General features: G+C 38.6%; 1 protein-coding gene and 1 pseudogene across 1 annotated transcript in view; both read left to right on the top strand.

Moving 5' to 3' along the window:
- The window catches only part of LOC139446261 (protein MON2 homolog), an 84,008-nt gene extending 77,727 nt beyond the window's left edge, over nt 1–6,281 (top strand). The window contains exon 19 of the mRNA XM_071227613.1: nt 6,111–6,281. Within this exon, the coding sequence (XP_071083714.1) occupies nt 6,111–6,281 (171 nt within the window). The remainder of the gene's footprint in view (nt 1–6,110) is intronic.
- A 569-nt stretch (nt 6,282–6,850) lies between these two features.
- LOC139444812 (uncharacterized) overlaps nt 6,851–24,753 on the top strand; it is a 174,921-nt pseudogene continuing 157,018 nt past the window's right edge.

Raw genomic sequence — 24,753 nt, 5'->3', positions numbered from 1 at the left:
AAAGTACTAATAAGCTTTAAAACACATACTGTTTGGATTTAAAGAGAAGAATAACAATTCACTCAATGCAGTAATTATGGTAACAAAATCTATGCTGTACACATTTAACAGAAAAAAGTCGAACCAATCCTTTTACAAATTCAAAAAGAAATACTTCGATATTATGAAATTACAAAATGTATTGCATATTCAAATTGTTATTATGCAAGTTTCCCTGCCTTCTGGTCTTCTCTACATGTATTTTTTAGAAACTCTGTATAACTGAAAAATGATCTGTCCATGCTACAAACATGCCAATAATGTCACAATAAATCCATGCACACTCTATGTATGATATTGAAATATATAATATGATGGAAAATGAAAAAGATAATTAAAAATGAATAAATAAATAAAACCTATAATGATTAACCATAAGGACTATAACAATAAGCTATAATTATTATAGGGGTCACAGGTGGCCCAGTCATCTAAGGCGCGGCAGTTCGCTATGCATTCACTCATAGTAATCATTGACCGCCTCCGTGGTCTAGTGGTAGAGCATCCGCCCGGAGAGCGGAAGGTCTGGGGTTCGATCCCCGACCGCGTCATACCAAAAGATGTTAAAAGATGGTACTTGTTGTTACCCTGTCTGGCGCTTGGTATTAAGGGGCTAAAACAAGGACTGGTCGGCTCAGAGTCAGTATGCTGTGTCTGAGTGGGGTATTCATCTTAAACTGCGGCATGGTATCTCAGTGAGCTAGCACTATAAATCGGCATCAGTCTGGACTAGTACAAGCAGCCACACATACACGTACATGCACATCGCTATATAAGTGCAATAATCTTGCGACGCGACGTTAAACCCCATTTCACCTCACATAGTAATCATTATTAACTATAGTTTAGTTTGGGGGAAAATACTAATAAGCTATATATAGGTTAGTTGGTCATTTCCTCGATAATGATGTCTCCATTCTATTAATTTCGAGTCCAGTTTAAATGACACACAAGGCTAAAATAGACACTCCGAATTATGTTCATGATTAATGAAACAAACTACTGCAGTAGCATCATCAGTTGAGTTTTTAATTCCATTTTTTGTTTAATGTCAAATGTGTCCAAAAGGTTGATAGTATAGACTTTTTCGGGAAGCATTTTTCTAATTTCTAATTTAAGTTTTTCATGACGTAATATTCTTCAGTGATTGATGTAGAGCAGTTCAAACATTCAGAGAAAGTTTCATCTTTTGTCCCGAACTTGTCCATGGTTAGATTTTATATGGAAATTTGAAAAGGCTGCATTTTCCCTCATTGTGGACATTCTTCAGTAATTGATCATCTTATTACCACAAACATGAAAGAAAGAAAAAATACCAATCGTAAATCATATGGACATGTCCAGATAATTTTAATGACAATATTTCATAATTTCTAACCAAAATGCCCAATCGCGTCTTCTTGTCACTGAATCCTGTGGGATCAGGAAGGTGAAAAAAAGGCAAAGATGAAAATTTGTATGGATGATGTAGATGATTGATGGGACTAACCCAAGAGAACATTGAATACAATAAACTGTAAACAGGAACTGATTCCACATCCGACCTGGAACCATTAATTTCACGAAAAATAAGGAAAAATTCAAAATGAATCTCGTGGACGCCCAAGGACCTAAGTTAATGTAGAACTTCTTCTAAAGGGGTATTCAGTCGGTGGGCTTTCTTTACAGGTTGAGAACGTATCACTTTTACACAGTGAAGGAAGTGGGAAAATGAAGAATGGGGTGTTTTGTTCCTTGGAAGCTAGAAAGAAGAAGTTTGGCTCCAATTTTCTTCAAATTTAACCAAAAATAAATGGAAAAGGAAGTAGGCGGCATAATCTGAATAAATCTCAAAATTAGTTTGAAGGAGTATTAATGTCGGAAGGAGATTTTACAGTCTAGTTTAAAAATGTTAATTGGTATTTTGATATATTCAAGTTTGTGGAATGAATATTTTGTGGTGAACAAGTTTGAAATGCAAGTAGCTATTTGAAATAATTTGATTTAACAGTAATTTGGCCCACATTTTGATTTATGAAAACTAAATGTTTAACCCTCTGTGCCTTTGTAATTAAATACCATATTCTCATGTCATAAGGAACAAGATATAGATGTTTACATTGAACAATATTGCAATTTACCAGTAAGAGCTTCCTATAGTTTGTGTTTTGACATGTGTCTGTTTATAATTAATAATTGTATATAATTAATGTGTATTGTTGTAGTATTTGCAAGTTTTAATCCCCCAAGTGGGGAGGCAGGGTAGCCAAGTTGTTAAAGCATTCGCTCATGACGCTGAACACCTGAGTTTGATCCCCACATAGGTGCAATGTGTGAAGCCCATTTCTGGTGTCCCTGCTGTGATATTGCTCGAATATTGCTAAAGCGGCGTAAAAACATACTCACTCACTCACTATGCACCCAGTTTGAAAACACACACAAACGTCGTGATAAAAGTGCAACAATCTTGAACTCGGCGTTAAACTCCTTTTCAACTCACTTCACCTCTGGTCTAAGATCAATGATTTATCCTTGTTACATCGTAAAACTACATTCACTCATCACCTCAGTGTTGATCAAGAAATAATATCTACCTTTGTACTCTTAAGCTTTAGAATCCAGAAACACAGACACATGAGTCTTTCAGCAAACAGATAATTGTTTAAGAACTGGATGAACTTACTAACCCACTTTTTCGATCTTATCACTTGTGTCAAAATGCTTCAAATTTCTGACGCTTAATTACTTGAAACTTACCCAAGGCAAGTACGAAAAAACAAGATGATTAGCGCGTTTAAATTTGGGAGGTACCATCAAGAGAAAACATCCATCTCTCAACTGATGGTTTTTAAGGTATATTTGTACTGGAAAACCAATAACTGGCATTGACCTAGCTCCCCAGTGAGTCTGACATACATTGTTTCATGTTGTGTGCCTGTGGGAGTCCCTCACTCCCCAGCAATAGGAGACGGCACGAGATAGGTTTTCCAGTATCTGTACATGTTAACTTTATTTCATGGATGCATGCAACACTTCATGTGTCTGTAGTAGCGGAAATAATGATGGATTGCCGAAGGGGTTAATTGGAAGATGATAAACGACATCTGAATTGGTTTTTTTAGCCATTGGTCCATTTTTTTTATGTAAGATCGTTTATAACGCAGCCTCTTGTACCCTGGCTCGTGTTGGTGATGTCATGTATCATTTCAATATCTCATTTCATGTTCCAGGTTTTGCCATTTGTTGACAGAAAAGCAAAGAGTGACTTAGTAATTGATATTATTTGGAAAATAATTTGGGCTCTATTGGATTTTTTCTTTTTATTCATCGGTTCAATGGAACTTTTTCTCTACATGTTTTCTTTCATATGTGTACATGTATTTCTTGGCAAAATATTTTTTTCTTTTTTTTTCTATTCTTTTCTCTCCTAAATCTTTAAGTTGGATATAATATATCTAATGAGTTAGTTACTAATTACAGATTAAAAGATATATATGATCCTAGAAACATGTCTGGAGAGACTCATGTGACAGCCTTCGTTTAAAGTATTCATTTATCAAACTTGCTGTCATCTTTATTTGCATTTGGAGGTTACTGGGTATGAAATAATGTTGATATCCAATATGTGCAGATTTAGTGAATGAAAGGATATTTTGGTATAAATTTTAAATGTCAGTGCAGTTTAATATTTCAGAAGTAAGGAAGAGGATATATGGATGTCAACTTCTTTATAATAATACAAGTCATAATAAAGAAGTCGACATATATATATTCTCTTCCTTATGTGTATCACTTCTAAAGGCCTTTCAAAGACCTGATTTCAGAAGTATTTTTTTGTTTTTGTCTCATTCCAATTTTGATTTATTTTGGCTTCTCTTTGGCTTTGTGGTGTAGCCACTAGTAGTGTATTGAGTTATGTTGGGGAAAGGTTCTAAGCATTACAGCTTGTTGTGTAGTTGTGTGTTCCCTCAGTCTGACAGAAACATATGAACATGGGTTAGAATTCCACTTCACCCTGATCACGTTTCTAGGTTTGTCAGCATCATATCCGTGCTTGTGGGTTTCACTAAATTGGTAAAAGTCTGACTCCTTAGAAGATTCAGGGTACAATAGGTCTTCAGCAACCTATGTTTGCGTAAGAGGCAACTATGCTTGTCGTAAGAGGCGACTAACAGGATCAGGTGGTCAGACTTGGTTGATGCATGTCATCGTATGCCAGTTGTATGGATCAATGCTCATGATGTCAATCACTGGATTTCTGGTCCAGACTCGATTATTTACAGACCGCCGTCATATAGCTGGAATATTGCTGAGTGCGGCGTTAAACAACAAAGAAAGAAAACGTTTTTGTCTCTGGGCTCTCCTCTTACTTCAAGCTGACACGCTGTAATAGAACTGAAATACTGTTCAAAGCAGTGTTAAACCCAACTCAAGATCACTGACTCACTCAACATTGTGTTATGCCTATTTGCATCAAGTATTGTGATGCTGATGTTGTTTTGTATGTTTCTCATGATCCTTACATCTCAGGATGCAGCTGTGAAGTTAATTTTGACAAAAATGAACATGAATTGTCAATGAGTGTGAAAGTGTTGTTTTATTGTTTGTCAGTGTTACTATAACAAGGAAACCAGAATGCATAAATAAGGAAAATTGAGATCATATTAAGTCCTGTTCTAATTTATGAATTTTCAAAAGTCAACTTCTGTTGCCATGGTAATGAAAAAAATAAGAATATCATATGTGTATTATGTGTTTGTAAAGAAATGCCTAGATGTCATGATTGAAGTGTTATGCTCATCGGTTTGTGTATTTAACACAGTCATTTGAAATTACCAACTAGTGTTTAGCTTTTAGCTCACCTGACTGAAAGTCAAGTGAGCTGATGTCATGGCCTGTGTCTATGCCATCCGTCGTAAACATCTCCATTAAAACCATTGGACCAATGAAACATCTTGTTCTTACCAATGTCGCCCCAAATTTTTGGGGAAGAGGTTCAAATTTGAATCATGCCTGCCATGGCAGCCATGTTGACAAACCTAGTTACTGCCCGTTCGACACCACTCGTCCCTTTTTCGTAACCTGCAAGAAGACTCGTCCCCCTATCGATGAATGTTATGTGTGAAAATATGCCAAGCAAATCAGGAAGCGTGTATGACTTCGGTCAAAGAACACCTCAAGGAATAATTTTTCATTTTACACCTGTCTTGCTTCTAACATATACCCTTAGATACATTTTCAATTATGCTGTGTAAATACTTTAAGTCTCCATGTGTTTAAATAGCATCTGGAGAATATATGATGTGGGGGAAATCTACGTGAATTATTACGCAAGGAGTTGACAATTCTTTTAACTATGCCCATTTGCGCTTAAACGAAACCCAGTCGCAAATATGGCCACGAGAGGGTCACAAGTCGCTATGTGGCTTATCCCGGAATAACACGAGTTGGTCACGAATAATTTACTGCCATATTATATGGCCATTTTTTTTCAAAATGTCATGAAATTCGGTACATGTGAATAGTGGGGCTTAACATATATGTTCCGTTTTCTGCGATATTTTCAAATTTGATTTGACCTTTGACCACACTGAGAGCTGAAGCATCTTCACACAGCCATTTTATGTTAGAATTTGATGAAATTGTACATCATCTCCCTAGAAACCACTTGACCAATAAAGCTGAAATTTCACAGCCATGTTCCCATCAATGATGACACACTAATTTGTTCATGACTTTCAAATCAGATTGTTATTATGGTGCACTTTTGTTTTTCAAGGGGGCACAGGTGGCCCAGTCGCGATTCGCTGTGCAAACTTGCGTCCCTTGGGCATGCCAGAAACTTATGATTGTGGGTTCGAATCCCGGTTCGCCCCGATTATGTTTCTAGGTTTGTCAGCACCATTCCCGTGCTCGTGGGTTTCACCAAAGTGGTAAGCGTCTAAGACCTGCATCACTTCGGGCTTTCCTCCCACATTAAGCTGACACTCCATGATATGACTGGAATAATGTTAAAAGCGGCGTTAAACCCAACTCACTCACTCACTCTGTTTTTCCATGTTGGTGTTTATTCAGCTACTTGTTATTTCCAGGAGCCTTCCCTGTTTGCTGTTGCCAAGCTTCTGGAGACGGGTCTGGTGAACCTGTCGCGTGTCGAAGTGTTGTGGAGACCGGTCACAGCACACCTGCTGGAGGTATGTGGCATTAAGTTGAATAATAATCTCGATTTTCCTCTCCAGATGCCTGTTGCCATGGAGAGTTGATGGCTTTAATTGTTTTCGTTTCTGTCAGTTTTTAGGTATTGATAAGGATGTTGTGATCGAGTGACATGACTAGAAGACTTTTTTGTTTGTATGATCTCTCACGTTTCTTTGTAGTTTTATGTTCACTTATGACACAAACTCGAACACAGTTACAAAGACACATCAGCTTTCTGACCAGCCTGAAACCCATTTTGTTGAAACCATGAGTTCATCATGTTTCAATGGTGTTGTTGAAACAATCGGTTTGGGCTGATGTCTCAGAAGTTGAAGCATGTCACACTTATGAAAAATACAACAAAACATGGATGCACTTCAACACAACATGGATGGACCTCAAAGACCTCAACACAACACGGTAGGACCTCGGAGACCTCAACACAACATGGTTGGGCCTCGGAGACCTCAACACAACATGGGTAGACCTCAAAGACCTCAACACAACATTGGTGGACAACAAAGACCTCAACACAACATGGGTGGACCTCAAAACAACATGGATTTGACCTCAACACAATAGATGTTACCTCAGCACAACATGGATTTGATCTCAACACAATAGATGTGACCTCAGCACAATATGGCCATTACCCAAGCAGAAAATGGATGTGACTGAATTCAACATCGATGCCCATGATGGCCAAGCGTTGGCTGTCTGATGGTGCCTGTCTTCTACAATGTCCCACAAAGGTACGCTTTTACACATCTGATTCATGACGATCCGTAAATGTGATTGTTCAATCCACGTTTCATACTTTGTACTTGTTTCCTACTTCTTACATCAACATCTTAACATCAACATCAGTAAAATGCATCCATGTGAAATATTTTATTTCTGCTTTTAGATATGAAAAGGTGTTAGTGCTTTATGGGACCTGTGAAGATCCGGGGTAGAATAGGTCCTCAGCAACACATGCCTGCCGTGAGAGGCGACTATGCTTGCCGTAAGAGGCAACTAATGGAATCGGGTGGTCAGGCTTGCTGATTGGTTGATGCATGTCATGGTATCCTAATTGCGTAGATGAGCATGCTATCAATCACTGTATTGTCTGGTCCACACACGATTATTTGCAGACCGCTGTCATATAGCTGGAATATTGTTGAGTGCGGCGTTAAACAACAAACTAGGCAAACAAAGCTTTATGGAGCAAAACAACATTCACTCCCACAAATTTCAGATGATCAAGATTCTCAAATTTCTTTGTTACCAGATGTAAACTCAAATGGACATGGGTATTGTTATTATGATGCGATTCTGTTTTTTCAGTGTCGGTGTTTATTCAAATTCTCTTTGTTATTTCCAGAAGCTTCCCTGATTGCTGATGCCAAGTTCTGGAGACAGAGGACTTGTTGCAGGATGAAAGCGATACCAGCCCAGCTGTGTTTGAGGTATGTGGATTTAAGTTAAAGATGATTCCATTAATAACTAGATTATATTGGACCAATTTTATATCTTGTTTTATACATTCTTTTATTGACCATGATGCTGGATGCAAATAGAAAAAAAACATTTTTTCTTCTTTTTATTTATATTTTGACAAAATAACGATCTCTTTACATTTCTTGCTTTTTTTACAAGGACAGACATCTAACATTTTTTCTTCTTTTTATTTATATTTTGACAAAACAACGATCTCTTTACGTTTCTTGCTTTTTTTCAAGGACAAACATCTAACATTTTTTCTTCTTTTTATTTATATTTTGACAAAACAACAATCTCTTTACATTTCTTGCTTTTTTTACAAGGACAAACATCTGAGGCTCATGACACGGAGACAGTTTTCAAGGTTTCTGTTGTGTAATCCCCTATTTCCAACGAGACGGCTATTCCTGTCTCGTATGTCCTCCTCCATCACCTCCGAGTTAGATTTACACAATCTAATCAAAAATCACTATTTTTATATCATAATAGATATCCTGTTCTTGTGAATGGATCTCCTATGCATATTAGCAGAGTCTATATCATAAATATATTTCTCAGTTGTTCTGATTTGAAAATAATCCCTGCAAAGAATCTTTTGTCCAGAAAACAAATTTGATTTGTGGACTACTACCTTGATTGTCTTTTCTTTGTCAACAAATGTAGGGGTCTTTACGAGACAGTGAATGGAGGCAATGAATGGCGATGTATTCATTCTTGTGCATCAGGATTACTGTGGTTCTAGGAAGTGATAGATTTTCCCGGTTCTCATCACAGGTTGTCCAGAAATTTGGGACGTATGGATTTGGGGTGATCATTCTTATTGTGAAATACAGACAGAACAAATATCATGTCGAAAGAAAGGTTTGAGATTAGAACTGAAATGTTGACTTGTAAGAGACATGGGAATGAGAGCTGGATGATGGAAAATGTCTAGATTCTGATGATATACTTCATCAGTGCTTCTTAGCTCACCTGGACCATTGTGCCTCAGGCTTAATTTGGCTTTGTCCTTTTGTCCCTCTTCCATCATATTGTGTTTTACTCTGTTCGTTAATTTGTCTTCTTCTGTAAAAGGGGCGGTGGGGTAGCCAGGTAGTTTGCTTGTCACGCTGAAGACCCGGGTTCAATTCCTCATATGGCAGAATGTGTGAAGCCCATTTCTGGTGTCCCCCGCCGTGATATTACTGTAATATTGCGGCATCAAACAATACTCACTCATTCACTCTTATGTAAAATGGTTTAAGCAATAAGCTGAAAAATTGGGAGGATGTCAAGAGGCATAATTTAACTATGGTATTAAAATAAAACAAATAATGTTATTATTTTATAGGATTGCAAGGCATTACTGCTGTACTTGTTTATTGCAATATGAGTTTCAAATGATAGATCTTGCAATATTTTTTCTTTGTTCTCTTATATTGGGTAAAAATACAGAAAAAGTTTCATTATTATTTTAATCATTTAACCTAAAATCTACACTGAAATTCATTCACAAATGATGTGTTCCTTTGTAATTGATTGACGAAACGCGGAAGAGATATTTCTCTCACGTTGTTATCTTCCCTGTAAACATTCAATATGGTGGCACCTGACCATGTTGACTTGGACAAAGGATACGTATTGCAATATGTTTTCTGGTCCGGTAAATTGGGTAAAAATAATATATAACACATTTTGTCATTATTTGTATCATATTTGCCTAAAATTTACGCACAAATTCATTCACAAATGATGTGTCCCTTCATTATTGATTGACAAAATGATGGAAGCATGGAAATGATGTTTTTCTCACATTATTATCCCTGTATCCATGACTACAAAATGGAGGCGACTGACCATGATGACTTTGACACTGATATTTATTTCAGTATGTCGAAAATAGGATCTGCATGTACTGTCAGTATTGATCTCTGTCAAACACTTTAGCTCCCAATATATCACAATACAGATACCTGATTCCCAATACATTGCAGTACAAATATTTTGCCACTACACAACGCTATTATTTCATGACAATTGATATCCTGAATCGTCACAGCATAATAGAATAAAAGAAGTTGTCATCCATATATTTTCTTGTCTTTACTGTTACTTACCAACTTCTAAAAATGCCAATCAAACAGGGGTGGTTGGGTAGCCTAGTGGTTAAAGCGTTCGATCGTCACACCGAAGACCCGGGTTCGATTCCTGACATGGGTACAATGTGTGAAGCCCATTTCTGGTGTCCCCCGCCATGATATTGCTGGAACATTGCTAAAAGCGGCGTAAAACCATACTCACTCACTCACTCACCAAACAGTTTAGCTGTTCTAGTACTATAGATACTGATCAGTACAATAATCATGATATATCAAGCATGAATTGTTTGATAGGCATTACTTAGAAGTTGGTGGATGAAAGGTAGATTTGTGGATAACAACTTCTTTAATTACTGTAAAGGTGACGTTGTAAAGATCCTTAGACCGTTGTCAAGTATCTACACCGAAACGTCACCTTTACAGTAACTAAAGAAGTTGGTGTCCATAAATTGTGTCTACTTATATTAAACATGGTGGTAATAACTTCTTTAACATACCAAGTATATTTACCAAGCTGATGGGTAACAGCTCAATAGTTCTCTATGACAACTAAAGTTTAAACAAATCAAAGTTTTCGAAAAGATGTGAGCTCCAGAGATCTTAGATCAGTTTCCCTCGGGATGTTTTCTGTCTTCACACTGATTAGAAATGCCAGAGACATGCACTCCCACGCTCTTCTTTGAGATCTGATATTCTGTAATATCGTTGTATCCAGGAACAAAATACTTGATTCCATCAAATTACGAACCTGCTTCATCTCGTATCTAAGCTTATATGTATTGATATTGTTGCATGATCAGAAATATTTTTAACACCAAAGGGATAACTGTGAATTTCAACAAACCTGTGCTACATAACCCCTTATTGAAGAATGCCAGTAGCATCATCCGATCAGGAGGTGCACAGATCAGGAACTCTTACTTTAGGCAAGTATCTTGCTTGAGGGACCCCAGTTTGTATCAGCATTGATATACTCTTAATCTGCTCCATTCAATATTGGAGTCATATCAACTCAACATGGTGCCTCGTGGGGACTGGCTGCTGGCGTCAGGTCCAAACAAGAGGAAGTTTTATGGGTAATAGTGTCTGCAGACGACACGGTCTGACAGGCTTGTCTCGGAGGTGTTTTTTCATTGTGTGTCTGTCAGTCTGCTGCTATTTTGGCACCCTCTAAGACGCATGGGTTCCCTGAAGTTTGGTTCAATGTCTGTGGCCTCGTTCCTTGGAGTTCTGTTCAAGTTTCGATGTACATGGTTCTTTGCATTCACTGGGCATGTCGCCATCTACTTTCATGCTCATACTTTAGCAGATAAGGCATTTAACGGAAATAACTTACCATATTTCCTCTATCAGATGCGGCTGTTAATTCATGCAAGTGTCTTCTGTTTAATGCAGGCACAGAGGCAACTCACTACCAACCAATTACCAAATTCTACGGTCATGCAATGGGTAAATTTTCAGGGAAGGGTCATTATGAATCACCAACACATCACAGTTATAGTAGCTCGGCATCTAATAAACTTGCTATACAGATCAGTCTAGGGGTGAACTGGTGCCTTTTGATGATTTGGGAATTTTTTTTGATAATTTTTTTATATTTTTCATAACAAGTTGGCCTTCTACTGGAAACAAGGGACTTGCTCGTTTCCTGAGCAGAACTCCAAAACCGTTGAATATTTCTTGGTGAAACTTGCTATACAGATCAGTCTAGTGGTGAACTGGTGCCTTTTGATGATTTGGGATTTTGAAAAATACTGAACAGCAATATTGTTTTCTTCACTGAACTGAGCGTATTCTATGGCAAGGAACCAAAAGTGTGGTACTGGTAGCTAAATTCCATTCCCGAGTTGCACCAGAGTTGGGGGGATATGTCAACTCGTGATGATTCTTGTTTCACACTGTTCTGGATTTGTTGATGATTAATTACCATAACCTCTTTTTTCTGTAACATTGGACATTGGAGAGAGTGAGTGAATTTGGTCTAACGCTGCTTTTAACAGCATTCCAGTTATATCACGGCGTGCCAGCTTAATGTGGGAGGAAAGCCCAAAGTGATGCAGGTCTCAGACGTTTACCACTTTCGGTGAAACCCATGAGCACGGGTATGGTGCTAACAAACCTAGAAACATAATTGGGGCGAACCGGGATTCGAACCCACAATCATAGGTTTCTGGCGTGCCCAAGGGATGCAACTCTGCACATCGAAATCGCGACGACTCTGCCACCCGTGCCCCCAGTTGTGTAAAGCGTGGAGAATATTATTCAAAATAGTCACGGTTACCCACAAAACCCAGCCATGGCGTTGGTTTCAGTGTCTATGGTTACATATGACTCAAACTACAATGTATGGTACAGTCAGTGTAAAATCAGTCAATGTGAAAAACGACTGACTTTTCACTCAGGCAATTTAAAACACCAAAATATTTAACAATTATTTGTCCATTTACTTTATTATGATAACAAATTCCCAAATGAAAAAAAATTATGATCATCACCCAGTGACAAAAATGATAGGATTAAATGAAAACGAAAATCAATGTATGTTTTTTTAATTTTAGTTCTAATCCAAAAATGATTTGTCTTTTGTTATGTTTTTAATATTTTTGTACTTTTTATAACTTTTAGTCAGTCTAAGGGAATTTATTTTGTAAAATGACTGAAATATTTTGCATTTTGTAAATTGCCCAAGTGAAAGTTTCATTTTCATTTTTCTCATTGATTGATTTCACTCATTGACTGTGTAAGAGTACCTTTGTGTCAGTACTTGAGTGCATAGTTTACAGCTTGAGATACTGAATGTCTTTTTTCTGTCACACGAAACATGCTGTCGTCAATTTAACATCTGTCTTATTTTTGGCTGGGATTGAAACCAGATGTCTTGATTGACTTTTAAATGCCATGGTCACCGTTGGAATTGTGAAACATGTAACTTGAGATGTGTGTTTTTTCTTTGCTGAATTGGCAAGTTCCATGGAACGTTTGATCATGTTAAAATTATGATTAAAGCCTTTTTTGCAAAGTTCATAGGCATTTTACTGTGAACAGGTGTTTCGTCTGAACTTTACCAACTCCATTTATTGGTACATGAATGGTCTGTGCTTGATTATTTATTTAATAAAATTTTGATCCTTTATGATATCTGATCCGTGAAGACCCGGGGTAGAATAGATCTTCAACAACCCATGCTTGCCGTAAAAGGCGACTATGCTTGTTGTAACGGGATTGGGTGGTCAGGCTCGCTGACTTGGTTGATGCATGTCATCGATCCCAATTGTGTGGATCAATACTCATGATGTTGATCTCTCGATAGTCTGGTCCAGTCTTGATTTATTTCATCAAATCTCAATTGTGTGGATCGATGATCATGATGTCAATCTCTGGACTGTCTGGTCCAGATTCGATTATTTACAGAACGCCATCATATAGCTGGAATATTGCTGAGTGCAGTGTTAAACAACAAACAAGGTCTTTCTGTTTGTTCGTGAGACCTCAATGTGGACATTTTCTCTCAGACATCACCATTTTGAATGTATCATCAAGGGATGAGTGTGCTGATCGAATGCCAAAGCCATCAATAAAACGTACATTTTATATTTTCTTGATGTGTATGTTAGTTTGGGTCTTTAAGGTCAATTTTAGACATTGTGTTCTTGACCGGTATTGTTGTTCTCTCTCTAACACCAGATTGAATTCATGATGTCTACATCTGAGGGGAAGAGACACAATTTACACTCTCTAAAGAAAGTTCTGAGATTTGAAACTTACATCTTGTGATGATAATGCAGTTAAAAATTCACAAGACATTTTGCCAGGAAATTAACAGCTTAACTAGTCATGTATCTGACAAAGGAATAATGAGAAATAACTAATAATAGAAATGTAACGATAAATTTACTTTTGGCAGTAAATTTAGAAAGTTTGGGTTTTGGCCATTTGGCACTTCCAGCAGGTGTGATTCAAGTGATTTAAAACTTGCCTTTTTCTTCTACTCACTTAACTTTCGTGGTGTATTAAGGATTAAACTAACTACCCACAGACTCGAAATCATACATAGCACTGATTACAATGTCTGGACATAGCTTTGAAACAGCCATGTAGCAAACAGGAAGTTGTGGGGATTCTGGGTAAGAATATTTCACCATCAACCAATGCTTGTCATGTGACCCAACTAAACCGAGGAGCAAGAGAAACTATTCCTCTCAGTTGATGATTTTGTCATATGTATGATTGCCAGTCAAAAATATCTTAAGTTGGCGATATTATGTCCAAAAAATAAACTTTACTTACACTTAGTCAGCACTCCAAAGACTATTTCTTCATGGTTATATTTTGAAACATGATTTGGTTTTAAAAAATTAAGATTAAAAAGAAAAATTTGCATATTATACAACTTCTGATGGGTATCTTATCTTTGAAAATGAATAATTTGTTTTTTTGCATAAATTTACAATTCAAACATGGTAGGGGTCTTGTGTTTGCGAATTCTTTTCTCACCCAGTCTTCTTTAAACTAATCTATTTTTACACTCTATTACCTGCTGCAGGAAGGAGTGAAGGTTAAATAGACAAAATCAAATTTAACAACAGCTCTTTCAATTTCCAGTTACATAAAGTTGGTTGGTTGGTTGGTTTATTGTTTAACGCCGCACTCAGCAATATTCCAGCTGTATGACGGCGGTCTGTAAATAATCGAGTCTGGACCAGACAATCCAGTGATTAATATCATGATCATCGATCCACACAATTGGGATCAATGACATGCATCAACCAAGTCAGCGAGCCTGAGGGTTGATCCCGTTTGTCGCCTTTTACAACAAGCATAGTTGCCTTTTACGGCAAGCATGGGTTGCTGAAGACCAATTCTACCCCGGAATCTTCACGGGTCAGATCGGATGATCTACCCATATTGTCAGTCATTGGGTTATCTGGTCCAGACACGATTTATGTACATTCCTCCATCATATTAACTGGAGGGGCGGTAGGGTAGCCTAGTGGTTAAAGCGTTCCCTCGTCACGCCGAAGACTCGGGTTCGATTCCCGACATGGGTACAATGTGTGAAGCCCATTTCTGGTGTCCCCCGCTGTGATATTGCTGGAATATTGCTAAAAGCGGCGTAAAACCATACTCACTCACTCACTCACTCACTCATATTAACTGGAATATTACAGCCTCAAACACCAAACAAAAAAACTAACAGTGTTCATGTTTGTTTTTCTTACTGATGATTAAAATTGGTGTAAGAATTAGGTATAAAGATTTCAAAAACTATTTCAGCCAAGATGCCTCAAACACCAAACAAACAAACAAACAAACAGGGCTCATGTTTGTTTTTCTTAATGATGATTAAAATTGGTGTACCTTTTGATCAATCACCAGCTAAACTGAAAATAGTCAGTCGATATCCAATATTATGTTACAAATCAAGAACACCTGATGCAAGCATTAGGGCTATTTAGGATTCAGTCTGATCTTCACGAAGGGTTTGGTGTATCTACTTACTGGATTTGTGATTTGTAGCTCACCTGAACTTTTTGTGGCGTGGTCTGTTGTCCATCTGTGCATCAATCTGTCTGGCATGAAGTTGTTTCAGCATCACTTCTGAAGCTGCAAACCCTCAGAGGTAAGATTAAAGGGGTTTAGTATCGTGTTCAAGATTATTGCACTTAAATAGTGTGTGTCTGTTTGTACTAGTCTGGACTCATACCGGTTTGATAATGTTAACCTACTGAGATATCATGTCACAGTTGAACATGGATACATGTATACCCCAGAGTGAGTGAGTTGGGTTTAAGACCGCTTTTAACAGTATTCCAGTTATATCACGGCGTATCAGCTTAATGTGGGAGGAAAGCCAGAAGTGATGCAGGTCTCAGACGTTTACCACTTCGTCGAAACCCACGAGTAGGGTATGGTGCTGACAAACCTAGAAACATAATCGGGGTGAACCTGGACTCGAATCCACAATCATAGGTTTCTGGCGTGCCCAAGGGACGCAACTCTGCACAGCGAATCGTGGCGCCTTAGACGACTGGGCCACCCGTGCCCATGTATACCCCAGAGGCAATACACACTCACTCACTCACCCACTCAGCAGGAACGACTCGGTTGTTTCTTTTAATGCCGATGCCACAAGATCTCCGAGGAGATTCTGGCTTCAAATTGGTCCCCAGCAACCTATGCTTGTCAGGGTTGGAACTAAACTCAAAAAGTTCACAAGATCAGGGAAAGTTAAAATGCCCTTGTTAAGTTAAGACAGTGGGTTGGTTGGTTGGTTTGTTGTCTAACGCCACACTCAACAATATTCCAGCTGTATGATGGCGGTCTGTAAATAATCTGGACCAGACAATCCAGTGACTAATATCATGAGCATCTGGCTGGAATATTGCAGCGTCAAGTAACAAACAAACAAAATCAACAAATGTGAGAACTATCTGTAGGAGCTGAGAGAACGATCTTATATCTGTGAGAAGTATCTGATACCTGTGTGAAATATTCCTGCTGAGTTTCTGTCACAGGAGGGGCGGTAGGGTAGCCTGGTGGTTAATGCGTTCGCTCATCACGCCGAAGACCCAGGTTCAATTCCCGACATGGGTACAATGTGTGAAGCCCATTTCTGGTGTCCCCCGCCGTGATATTGCTGGAATATTGCTAAGAGTGGCGTAAAACCTCACTCACTCACTCAACCACTCACTCAACCATTCACTCAACCACTCACTCAACCACTCACTCAACCACTCACTCAACCACTCACTCAACCACTCACTCAACCATTCACTCAACCACTCAACCACTCACTCAACCACTCACTCAACCACTCACTCAACCACTCAACCACTCACTCAACCACTCACTCAACCACTCACTCAACCACTCACTCAACCACTCACTCAACCACTCACTCAACCATTCACTCAACCACTCACTCAACCACTCACTCAACCATTCACTCAACCACTCAACCACTCACTCAACCACTCACTCAACCATTCACTCAACCACTCACTCAACCACTCACTCAACCACTCACTCAACCACTCACTCAACCACTCACTCAACCACTCACTCAACCACTCACTCAACCACTCACTCAACCACTCACTCAACCACTCACTCAACCATTCACTCAACCACTCAACCACTCACTCAACCACTCACTCAACCATTCACTCAACCATTCACTCAACCATTCACTCAACCACTCACTCAATCACTCACTCAACCACTCACTCAACCACTCACTCAACCACTCACTCAACCATTCACTCAACCACTCAACCACTCACTCAACCACTCACTCAACCACTCAACCACTCACTCATGTATGCAAGAATCTGATTGTTTTTCACATCGTGCCCATTCCAGTTTGATGAAGGTGAGCTTCAGAACCTAAGTTTTCCCAGTTCTGTGAAGGAGATTTGATAGGATTTGAGGGATCAAAGCTGGCCTTGCTATCAAGGGATAGACAGGTGCATTAATAATCCACACAAACAGGTCTCCATTATTTCTTCTTCTTTTCTGTTGCATCTTCTTGATAACTTAATTGATATGAAGTCAAGAATTCCAACTGAAGACATTCATCATGTTCTCTTTTCACAGAAAATAAAATGGTTGCAGAATGCACGCTGCTGTGCAGCTATGGTAAATTGGTGCCAGTTGTCCGCGCAGTCATGAAATTCTAGTAGTCCAGCGCCATTTAAGGGAAAATACCTCAGTCATGACGCCAAGTGTCTTAGGCAGCTTAGAAATCAGAACATGTTCCCAAGGCAATGATAGACTTGATAATGACAGTTGTAGGACAGTGCAAGTTGTTTGTCTGAAATGTCTTGTGTGCATTATAGATCTTCACAATAGCAATCATATCAGAATTATTACACCTTGCCTGAATTGATGTATATCCTAATACCGCTTCTTCCCTGTTATCACCAAAAGTTGATTTGGATGAAATTCTGTTATAATTTCCTGGTGATATCACGAAAATTAGCATGTGGAGCAGTCAGAAAATATGTAACCCGTATCCATAGTGTCTTATGGCCTGCCTTTGGATTGTTGAAATACAAACATTTCTTTATGGCTGTCACATTATGGCCGTTAGTCTCATGTAATTATTATCTGTGTCCAATTGTTCCCAGTTGGGAAGATGAAATAGTACCTATATAGAAATAATATTCTAGGACACAGAGCCAAGATTCTTGGCTCTGATCTGTCCATGTTGATCAGTGCAGAAAGAAACAAAATCAGTTGCTGTTTAATTTGTTAGTTGAAATAAGGGAATTCGGATATTCATCAACCAAAGAAACAAATATCTGTGAGAAGTATCTTTGATAACTGTGAGAAGTATCTGTTATATCTGTGAGAAGTATCTGTGATATCTGTGAGAAGTATCTGTGATATCTGTGAGAAGTATCTGTGATATCTGTGAGAAGTATCTGTGATATCTTTAAGAAGTATCTGTGATATCTGTGAGAAGAATCTGTGATATCTGTGAGAAGTATCTGTGATATCTTTAAGAAGTATCTGTGATAACTGCAAGAAGTATCTGTGATATCTGTGAGAAGTATCTGTGATATCTGTGAGAAGTATATGTGATATCTGTGAGAAGTATCTGTGACATCTGTGAGAAGTATCTGTGATATCTTCAAGAAGTATCTGTGATAACTGCAAGAAGTATATGTGATATCTGTGAGAAGTATCTGTGATATCTGTGAGAAGTATCTGTGACATCTGTGAGAAGTATCTGTGATATCTGTGAGAAGTATCTGTGACATCTGTGAGAAGTATCTGTGATATCTGTGAGAAGTATCTGTGACATCTGTGAGAAGTATCTGTGATATCTGTGAGAAGTATCTGTGACATCTGTGACATCTGTGAGAAGTATCTGTGATATCTGTGAGAAGTATCTGTGACATCTGTGAGAAGTATTTGTGATATCTTCAAGAAGTATCTGTGATATCTGTGAGAAATGTATCTGTGATAACTGTGAGAAGTATCTGTGATATCTGTGAGAAGTATCTGTGACATCTGTGAGAAGTATATGTGATATCTGTGAGAAGTATCTGTGACATCTGTGAGAAGTATCTGTGATATCTTCAAGAAGTATCTGTGATAACTGCAAGAAGTATATGTGATATCTGTGAGAAGTATCTGTGATATCTGTGAGAAGTATCTGTGACATCTGTGAGAAGTATCTGTGATATCTGTGAGAAGTATCTGTGACATCTGTGAGAAGTATCTGTGATATCTGTGAGAAGTATCTGTGACATCTGTGAGAAGTATCTGTGATATCTGTGAGAAGTATCTGTGACATCTGTGAGAAGTATCTGTGACATCTGTGAGAAGTATCTGTGACATCTGTGAGAAGTATCTGTGATAACTGTGAGAAGTATCTGTGACATCTGTGAGAAGTATCTGTGATAACTGTGAGAAGTATCTGTGATATCTGTGAGAAGTATCTGTGATATCTGTGAGAAGTATCTGTGACATCTGTGAGAAGTATCTGTGATATCTGTGAGAAGTATCTGTGATATCTGTGAGAAGTATCTGTGATATCTGTGAAAGTATCTGTGAGAAGTTTCTGTGATATCTGTGAGAAGTATCTGTGATAGCTGTGAGAAGTATCTGTGAAATCTGTGAGAAGTATCTATGATATCTGTGAGAAGTATACTCGGAGACAAAAGTTATTGTGACACGGAATTGTTTCATTGGTAATCTATTGATAGAGATAGAGTTTGTTAAAATGGTCGAAGAAATGCAACCAAGGGGTTGTTCACATTGCAAGAAATTTGGAAGCAGTATGACATTTTCATGTAAAATGGCCAGCAATGTTCACTTTAAAAGGCAAACAACCAGAGGCTTATCATTTCCACTCAATGCAGGCTTAAGAAGTGCAGAAGTCAGAAAAAAGCCTCTATTCATCGTCCTCGAACAATTGCCACGCCTTTTGGATAATGACAGATGGAAAGCCTTAGGTATGCTTCAGTACGCTTCAGTGTCTGGTAAAGGCGACTATGCTTGCCGTAAAAGGCGACTATGCTTGTCATAAGAGGCGACTAACGGGATCGGGTGGTCAGGCTCGCTGACTTGGTTGATGCATGTCATCGTATCCCAATTGCGTGGATCGATGCTCATGAGTTCAATCACTGGATTGTCTGGTCCGGACACGAATATTTACAGACTGACGTCATATAGCTGGAATATTGCTGAGTGCTGCGTTTAACAACAACCAAACAAACAAACGAAGCAGTGTCTGGTACCTTTGCAGAGAACTAACTGACATCTGTGAGAAGTATGTGGGATACCTGTTCGAAATATTCTTGATATTTCCTGAAGTCATCAGGACACGTACACCTGCATTAATCAAAGAGTAAACGTCATGATCCAGACTTATTCGATATTTTTGTTGTTGTGACGTAAAATAAACAACACTGGTTACTGGTTCAAGCAGCACCATCGATGTTTATCTTGTGTTCAGCAGCAAGTAATCAAAAACCTTGGCACTGATTCATTATCTTACAGGTATTAAATTACGAAAGAAATCAGCAATGTTGTCCAAACTTAGACTATGGAGTCAGTAATTTGTAATGTTTTTCGGAGAATGTGAGAACAGTGAGATATCAACAAAGCACAGTTTGCGATAAGGCTTTGATGACAGTGATGAGAGTGATGACACTGATTTATGTACATGTGATTAGGATCCCTGGGTTTGCTCGGTAGTTGTTTATTCAAAGTTACAACATTCAAGGCCTCAGTAAAGCTTTCAAAAAGGTTTTATGGTAGGTAAATGTGTGGAGGACAACATTCAAGGCCTCAGTAAATGTGCTCCCAAGTATGATGTGCTCCCAAGTATAGTGTGCTCCCAAGTATAATGTGCTCCCAAGTATAATGTGCTCCCAAGTATAATGTGCTCCCAAGTATAGTGTGCACCCAAGTATAATGTGCTCCCAAGTATAATGTGCTCCCAAGTATAATGTGCTCCCAAGTATAATGTGCTCCCAAGTATAATGTGCTCCCAAGTATAGTGTGCTCCCAAGTATAATGTGCTCCCAAGTATAATGTGCTCCCAAGTATAATGTGCACCCAAGTATAATGTGCACCCAAGTATAATGTGCACCCAAGTATAGCGTGCTCCCAAGTATAATGTGCTCCCAAGTATAATGTGCTCCCAAGTATAATGTGCTCCCAAGTATAATGTGCACCCAAGTATAATGTGCACCCAAGTATAATGTGCACCCAAGTATAATGTGCTCCCAAGTATAGTGTGCACCCAAGTATAATGTGCACCCAAGTATAGTGTGCACCCAAGTATAATGTGCACCCAAGTATAATGTGCTCCCAAGTATAGTGTGCACCCAAGAGTATAATGTGCACCCAAGTATAATGTGCTCCCAAGTATAGTGTGCACCCAAGTATAATGTGCACCCAAGTATAGTGTGCACCCAAGTATAATGTGCACCCAAGTATAATGTGCTCCCAAGTATAGTGTGCACCCAAGTATAATGTGCACCCAAGTATAGTGTGCACCCAAGTATAGTGTACACCCATGTATAATGTGCTAGGGGATTCAGTATTTTGGAAAAAATAAATTCGAATATTATGCGCAGAAAAAATTACACCTACCCTTTCAGAGAATTCCGGTAAATGAACGGTTGATGATAAACTTGGTCAGTACAAACTTGAAATTAGCGATAAAGAAAACCCAAGACATGTTGATTTACCGTTTAAATTGTATTTTAATTGTATTTTAATTGTATTTTCTGCCAGGCATTGTTTTACATCCAGGGGGTAAGATTACCTTGTGTATTTTCATGTAAACTAAGCCGGAAACAACAATCAGCTGTACACACGTTTTCTTGGAATCTACCGGTGATTCGGTGAACTGATATAACTTTATAGGATTTTTAATGCAAGGATCGGCAAAAATTGTATCTGAAACTATTTTTTTTATCAGGAATAACATATTCCAATATCTTGTTACTTTAGTTGCAGCTTTTACTAAATATGTTTAGAATAATTATAACCCTAAGCGAGGGTTTTGAGGTCGAGGTGAAATCAGTGAGACTTTGACCAAGTTTGGTTTATGGGTAGTTTGTTAGGAAATAGAGGTGAAATTCGATAGCTTGCATCATTAGTTAATTTTATATACATCAACTCAGATATCTCATGTCCTTTCCAGATTCGCCTTTCGTGTGGGTTTCCAAACACCAGCTTTGACATCTCTTAAAGGAGTTTATATACTGATCTTGTTTGATAGCCAGCTGAATTAGTCTATGTTAATGAGGTGAATTGTGATCATTTTGGACAGTTCAGTGGTTTCCTGTACAAGAGGAAATGTATACAGTCCCATGAAGTACACCACATTACTCCATCACCTACTAATACTTGTGGATGCATTGCAGTGTTGTCGCTATTTAAAACCAACAAATCGGGGCGGTCGGGTAGCCTAGTGGTTTAAGCGTTCGCTCATCACGCCGAAGACCTGGGTTCGATTCCCGACATTGGTACAATGTGTGAAGCCCATTTCTGGTGTCCCCTGCCCTGATATTGCTGGAATATTGCTAAAAGCGGTGTAAAACCATACTCCCTCACTCACTCACTATAACCAACAAATCGAGGTGCAGTCTGGTTTCAGCGAGTGTTCTGACCAATGAGCACTCAGAAATCATTGCACAAACAGGAGTCTCCCTGTCTCCATACACTCTACACTCTGCTCCAGTATCGGGCAACGGTCTGGTTCAAACCATATTCATGCTCGGAATGACTTCCGTCAATCCTACATGTCCCCATTCTGTTACTTGACTTATAACAGACCCATGTCACCACTACACCACCTATCAGATGTACAGTAAACTATGGTGGTAACCAACTCAAAGGGACCTCGCATTTTTTATCCTCATAACCGTAGTTCATTATAACCGTGTTTACTGAATGTATGAACGGTGATTGACGAACATAATCTATTGACAAACATGTGGAGTATTTACGATGAAAGGTGTGAGGTCACAAATGTTTCATTCAACAATTTTTTTATTAATCAGTTACTTTACATTTTGTAAAAAAAAGGGGAAATTTGTGCAGTGACAACAAAACAATTGAGTACGATCAAATGTTTATTATATACAATACTTGGCATAAGAATCGGGGGCTGACTCGGTGTTGGAAAGGTAACTTACGCTGCGGGTAAGTAGTATAAAAAGGCAGCCCTGCGGGTTGCATAAGTAAATTTGAAATATATATGAAAATGATTTAGAACCCTGTGGGTAGATCTAAAAAGATCAAATGAAAATATGTAGAAAGGCTGATACCCTGCGGGTATGAGTGAAAATGAAAATACTTTGGGGGCCGCAAGCCATATAATGATAGTTTACAGAATGATTGACTTGCAAAGCCCAAAACGAGGTAAAAAAACGAGAGCCCCCTTTACGATGGAAGGTGTGAGGTCACAAATGTTTCATTCAACAAAGATTTTATTAATCAGTTACTTTAAGTTTTGTAAAAAAAAAGAGGAAATTTATTGTGAACCAACGTCATCATTTTGTCACTTAAACCAATATATATCTGGGGTCGGCGGGTGTGAGTTACTTCTGTGGAAATAACTTTTTTATTTACATTTCACTCAACAGTAAACATGATAAGAAACATATAAATGAAAAAGGCATTTTAATCAAGCCCCAAACCACTTTAACTTTGAACTTTTTTTCGAAAGTTTGAAATAGGGTTTCAGATAATCAATGATTCCAGTGTATTCTGTTTTTTGTGAACCAGTAATCACATATAGAGGATGTATTTCTACCTTGGGAATTCAGTAGTCTTTGCAGTAGATAGAGCACTGTACTCCAGTCTTGAGCTTGTAGCTGTGGTGATTGGATATTCAGCTGTGGTGATTGGTCCTCCAGATGTGGTGATTGGTCCTTCGACTGTGGTGGCTGGTCCTCCAGCTGTAGTGATTGGTCCTTTAGCTGTGGTGATTGGTCCTTTAGCTGTGGTGATTGGTCCTCTATCTGTGGTGATTGGTCCTCTAGCTGTGGTGATTGGTCCTTCCACTCATTTAGCGACATGCAGTATATTATAACTGCGACCTTTTATGTCGTGGATATTTAGTTATACCAAGGTTCCGTCCCTCCGTCCGTCTGAAAACTTTGTCCGCGCAATTTCTCTTAAACTATTCGATGGATTCATCTCAAACTTAGTACATATAATCTGTGTCATATGGAGGGGTGCAGTCAAAAGTTTTGATTATTTTTCCATCGTTTTATGAATTTTTCAAACCCTAACCCTATCCATTATTCAATATTGAAACTACTGGCATGTTCTTTACATACATGATAGAGAAGTTTCTGTTTAGTCTTACAGTTAAAGATGACCGTGAAGATCCGGGGTAGAATAGGTCTTCAGATGCTTGTCGTAAAAGGTGACCATGTCGTAAGAGGTGACTAACAGGATCGGGTGGTCAGGCTCTCTGACCTGGTTGGTACATGTCATCCATCCCAATTGCATGGATCGATGCTCATGATATTAAGCACTGTACTGTCTGTCCGTAAAAGGCGACTATGCTTGTTGTAACGGGATTGGGTGGTCAGGCTCGCTGACTTGGTTGATGCATGTCATCCATCCCAACTGCGTGGATCGATGCTCATGATATTAAGCACTGTATTGTCTGTCCAGACTTGATTATTTACAGACCGCCGTCATATTGCTGGAATATTGCTGAGTGCGGCGTTAAACAACAAACATGATAGTGAAGTATCTGTTTAAGTCTTACTCACACTCACAGATGAACAACAGTTTGAAAGATTAAGAAAGTTTGAAGTGAGAATTTCTATTGACCTAAATACACATTAAACCACATGAAACATCCCAGGTCTGTCTCAACTTGTTCGTAGTGTACACACAGGCTAAAAGTAGATGGGAGGATAAGAATATCCAAGAAGCAGAATCATTTGTATTAGGATCAGCTACATCAGAAGAACACTTTAAAGCC

This window comes from Haliotis cracherodii, unplaced genomic scaffold (genome assembly GCF_022045235.1).
Source record: "Haliotis cracherodii isolate W230 unplaced genomic scaffold, xgHalCrac1.p SCAF_6, whole genome shotgun sequence".
Lineage (NCBI taxonomy): Eukaryota > Metazoa > Mollusca > Gastropoda > Lepetellida > Haliotidae > Haliotis > Haliotis cracherodii.
Note: the sequence above shows the minus strand (reverse complement) of the source record. Positions and strands in the feature narration are given on the sequence as shown.